Source organism: Alosa pseudoharengus, unplaced genomic scaffold, assembly GCF_046254945.1.
Source record: "Alosa pseudoharengus isolate Yale_2024_CS ecotype anadromous, Long Island Sound unplaced genomic scaffold, YU_APseudo_1.1 YU_APseudo_1.1_scf_441, whole genome shotgun sequence".
NCBI classification, from domain to species: domain Eukaryota; kingdom Metazoa; phylum Chordata; class Actinopteri; order Clupeiformes; family Clupeidae; genus Alosa; species Alosa pseudoharengus.
Window position 1 is genome coordinate 1 of NW_027468800.1, and position 5000 is coordinate 5000.

General features: G+C 44.7%; 1 protein-coding gene across 1 annotated transcript in view; it reads left to right on the forward strand.

The window, feature by feature from the left end:
- Positions 1-363: 363 nt before the first annotated feature.
- Positions 364-5000, forward strand: part of LOC143103475 (rho family-interacting cell polarization regulator 2-like) — a gene marked incomplete at its 3' end in the record, with an annotated part of 12545 nt that continues 7908 nt past the window's right edge. Inside the window, exons 1-2 of the mRNA XM_076267258.1 lie at positions 364-441; positions 2424-2549. Coding sequence (XP_076123373.1) covers positions 2430-2549 — 120 coding nt within the window. The remainder of the gene's footprint in view (positions 442-2423; positions 2550-5000) is intronic.

Below are 5000 nucleotides of genomic sequence, written 5' to 3' on the forward strand. Positions count from 1 at the left end.
AGAGAGATCTCTCTCACATTCACTACTATACTCCTTCACATACACTACTATACTCTCTCACATACACGATTATACCCTCTCATACATACATGTAAAATGACTATAATAGTGAGTGTGCATGAGTATAGTGGTGTATGTGCAAGACTATGATAGTGTGTGTAAGACCAAGTATGAATTAAGGCCTAGACGGCCCCTCATATGTGTGTGTGTGTGTGTGTGTGTGTGTGTGTGTGTGTGTGTGTGTGTGTACTGTGTGTGTGTGAGTAAATGTTAATCCTCACAGTCTACTGAGTCATCAGTGGTAGAGTGAACTGACCACACACACACACACACACACACACACTCCCGATGTAATCATGTGTGTGTGTGTGTGTGTTTTCTTTGCCCCTTTCTCCAGGTCTGGCCGGCTTTGCCCGTCTGTGTCCAGGGGATCAGTATGAGGTAAGTGACCTGAACACTCTCCCAGTTTCTCCCTTTCTCTCTCTCTCCCTCTCTCTCTCTCTCTCTCTCTCTCTCTCTCTCTCTCTCTCTCCCTCTCCATCTCCCTTGCTCTATCTCTCCCCCTCTCTCTCTCCCCCCCTCTCTCTTTCTCCATCTCCCTCGCTCTCTCCCTCTCTCCCTCTCTCTCTCTCCCTCTCTCTCTCTCTCCATCCTGTCCTCTCTGTATCAGGTGAACATTCCACACATGGGCCCCTCACCTGCTCCCCTGTGCTCTCTCTCTCACACTCTCTCTATCCCTCGTTCTCTTTATCTATCGTTCTATCTATCTATTTATCTATCTATCTATCTATCTATCTCTTTTTATCTATCTATCTATCCATCTATCCCTTGTTCTCTCTGTCTATACATCCCTTATATTCCTTGCTTTCTTTCTCTTTCTGTCTTTCTCTCTGTCTCTCTCTCTTTCTTGATATCTGTCTATCTTTCTGTTTATGCCTCTTTACCTTTCTCTCTCTCTCTTTCTCTCTCTCTCTTTCTATCTCTTGACGTGTGTGACTTCTCTTGCCTTTCTTCTTTTATTCTCTCTATCCCTCGCTCATCTCTTCCTCTCACGTGTTCTCTGTGTCCTTCCCTTCCTGTTCTCTCTCTCTCTCTCCCTCTCATCCCTCGTTCCCTGTGTAATGTACTCGAGTGCTGTTCTCTTCCTCCTCCAGATTAGATGAGATCTCGTCCTGTTTACCGGCGTCTCGCCGAGCGCCTCCGTAATCGCTTTTCTCCTAGCAACCCCCACACACACACACACACACACACACACACACACACACACACACACACACACACACACGTACACACGCACACACACACACACACACACACACACACACACACACACACGTACACGTACACACACACGTACACACACGTACAAACACACACACACACACACACACACACACACACACACACGTACACACACACACACACACACACGGCTCTGTCACTGGTCTTTATACAATACACACACCTCACAGCAGAGTCAACGAGCTTTTAAAACACACACTGACTGACTCTCACACACTCTCACACACTCTCACACACACTCTCACACACTCTCACACTCACACACACTCTCACACTCACTCTCACACACGGTCAGTGACTAAGTGCCCTGTGTGGCGGTGACTGTGATTGGTTACACTGTTAGAATGTAGAATGCCATTGGCGCATTCATTAGTGAGCACATTAGCACATTAGCACGGTTTAATCCCCCCCTCTCTCTCCCACTCCCTCTCTCTCTCTCTCCCTCCCCCTCTCTCTATCTCTCTCTTTCGATCTCTATTTTTTTCTTGGTCTAGTTTATTTATATCCCCTCCCCTGTTATTTTTTTCTCTCCATCCCCCCATCTCTCATTTATCCCCATCTCCCTCTTTTCTTCCCTACCTTCCTCCCTCTCTCTTTCCCTTCATATCTCTCTCTCTCTAATTCATACAAGCTGTATTGGTGGTATCCGTGTTGCCAAAGCAGTGTGATGTACATTCAATACAAAATGGAAAACATGAGCAGAATTGATCAGTGTGAAAAATATAAATATAAATAAAAAAATATTTAATCCCCCCTCTCCCTCTCTCTCCCCCTCTCTCTCTCCCTCTCTCTCTCTCTCTCTCTCCCTCCTTCTCTCTCCCTCCTTCTCTCTCCCTCTCTCTCTCTCCCTCCCTCTCTCTCTCCCCCTCTCTCTCTCTCTCTCTCTCTCTCTCTCTCCCTCTCTCTCTCTCCCTCTCTCTCTCCCCCTCTCTCTCTCCCTCTCTCTCTCTCCCTCCCTCCATCCCTCTCTCTCTCCCTCTCTCTCTCTCTCTCTCTCTCCCTCCCTCTCTCTCCCTCTCTCTCTCTCCCTCCCCCTCTCTCCCTCTCTCTCTCTCTCCCCCTCTCTCTCTCTCTCCCCCTCTCTCCCTCCCTCCATCCCTCTCTCCCTCCCTCTCTCTCAGATCTTCATGCGGTACGGTCGGCAGCGGTGGAAGTTGAAAGGGCGTATCGAGGCCAACTCTCGTCAGAGCTGGGATGGCGAGGAGATGATCTTCATGCCCCTCATCACCGACCTCATCTCCATCAAGGTGCTGACGCCTCTCCTCCTCATTATCTTCCTCTTCCTCCTCCTTCCTCCTCCTCCTCCTCCTCATTATCTTCCCCTTCTTCCTCCTCCTCCTCTTCCTCCTCCTTCCTCCCCTTCCTCCTCCTCCTCCTCCTCATTATCTTCCCCTTCTTCCTCCTCCTCTCCTCCTCCTTCCTCCCCTTCTTCCTCCTCCTCTTCCTCCTCCTCTCCTCCTCCTTCCTCCCCTTCTTCCTCCTCCTCTCCTCCTCCTTCCTCCCCTTCTTCCTCCTCCTCTTCCTCCTCCTCTCCTCCTTCTCCTTCCTCCCCTTCTTCTTCCTCCTCCTCTCCTCCTCCTCCTTCCTCCTCCTCCTCTCCTCCTCCTCCAGAATGGCACACCAATACGTTCCATTGCCAGAAGGATTGCTGTGTCTCCAAGAGCATGGAGGGAAATAGGTCCCGACAGGGCGAACCGAACCCGAACCGGACCCGGACCGGACGCGCAGTGGAGGGGTCTTGTTCCGCCCTGAAGGGACCTATTTACCTATCCCGCTTATTACACGGCTACTTGCCAAAACGAAACAATAAACTCCCAACGATATGACTCTTTAGCCTAAGTAGCCTAGGCTATAGCCAATTTGTTACCGTTTCATTGTGGCTTTTGCTGAGAAAAAAATAGTTCGCAACAGCACACACTTAACTTGAATCAAACATTCTTTAGAACACAGCTGATCAACCGTCTGCTTTCACTTTTGAATGAAGTTCCAGTACTTGCGTAGTGATATGAAAGACATGAATTAGCAGCACAAAACCCATTTTCCTTAACAGCGGTCTGTTATACTTAGCAACGGTCTGTTATCGAGAAATATCAGACCACCGAACGTTGGGAAGGCCCATTCAAGTGAATGGAGCATTCTTCAGCATTATAAAGAGCCGTGTAATAAATAAATATATATATATATATATATATATATATATATATATATCAGTGGCGGCTGGTGGTTAAAAAAATAACGGAGGAAGGAATGTCTGCTTGATTGGCGTTAGTGGCAAATGTGAGGTTGTGATGGCATATGTGAACAATAGAGTATGTAGGCCGCCTACCCAGACACATTTATAGCAGCAGTATGTACTATGGGGGGGACAATTTGTTCAGGGACAATGGACTTTGTAATATAATTTAAATATATAACTCACTTTGGATAATAGTGCTAAATTAATAAATGTAAATGTAAATAAATGTAAATTTAGGTCTGGGAAGTCAGGGAAGATATGTAGGTCTAGTTATGAAATACTGTTTTCCAGATGTGCAAAATTACGGAAAGTCTGGAGGTTTTGCTCAGTGTAATACATTGGCAAAAAAGTCTATAATAATAAAAATAGACACTTGTTTTATAAAACCATGTAACTATTTACCATTAAAAATAGACCTTAAATGTGGTTATTTGTAACATGCTATTGTTTTTAAAGCTGTTAATGTGACAGGCCAGCAGTAGGCTATGGCTGATTGTTTTCTGTGCTAACGTTACCAGTTAGCCATGAGTAGCCTATTTGTCTGACTATGTAGAATTCAGTAGCCTACACTTACCATCTTGTTTTGGAATATGAATTTTTGGAGCTGGTCTTCCTGCTTTGATAAACATTATCAGTGTATTTGCAGTGTATTTGAATGTATAAAAGATTTGAGATTGTCCTCTGATTCCATTGTACTGTTTATTTCACGAGCAAAAAACAAGCTTTCCGTTCAACATAAGATTCGTAGTTTGACTGCAGATAACATTCTTGAACCGTTGCCGCTAAAAACAGCACCCCCTATCGCAATTGAAAATTACTGTACGGAGGAGCTTCCTCCCTTGGCCATTGAAAACGACGTGATTCACGAGCCGCTGGGGTCCGAGGCGTTTATAATGGACTTCAATGAGGGGCTTGAGGAGGAAGCTCCTCCATACAGTAATTTTCAATTGCGATAGGGGGTGCTGTTGGCATTTTGATCTAGGGGAACGATTTTGTTCATTCAAAGTGTTAAAAATAGTAATATTAACAGTAATTTATCAGATTAGTAATTCACTTTATATATTTGTTATTTTTCTCTGAAATTTTAGGGAGGGTGTTCCTCCCTTTCCTCAATGAAGGAGCCTCCTCTGATATATATATATATATATATATATATATAAATAAATATATATATATATTTATTTATTACACGGCTCTTTATAATGCTGAAGAATGCTCCATTCACTGCAGTACCCTAAGAGATGTAATGAAACAAATCGGCTAAAACTCGATACACCCGTCCCGTGTGAATATTACAACCGGTTGAGAAAAAAAAAATCTACAGTGATCTCTTTATTTTGAGTATGACTGTCAACTCATTCGAATGTCACTTAGCAACCGTAGGATGACATTAGAAAAAGCTGCAAATGTGCAGTGGTCTCTGAACTTTTTCCAGAGCTGTATGTACAGTATGTTTATGTAT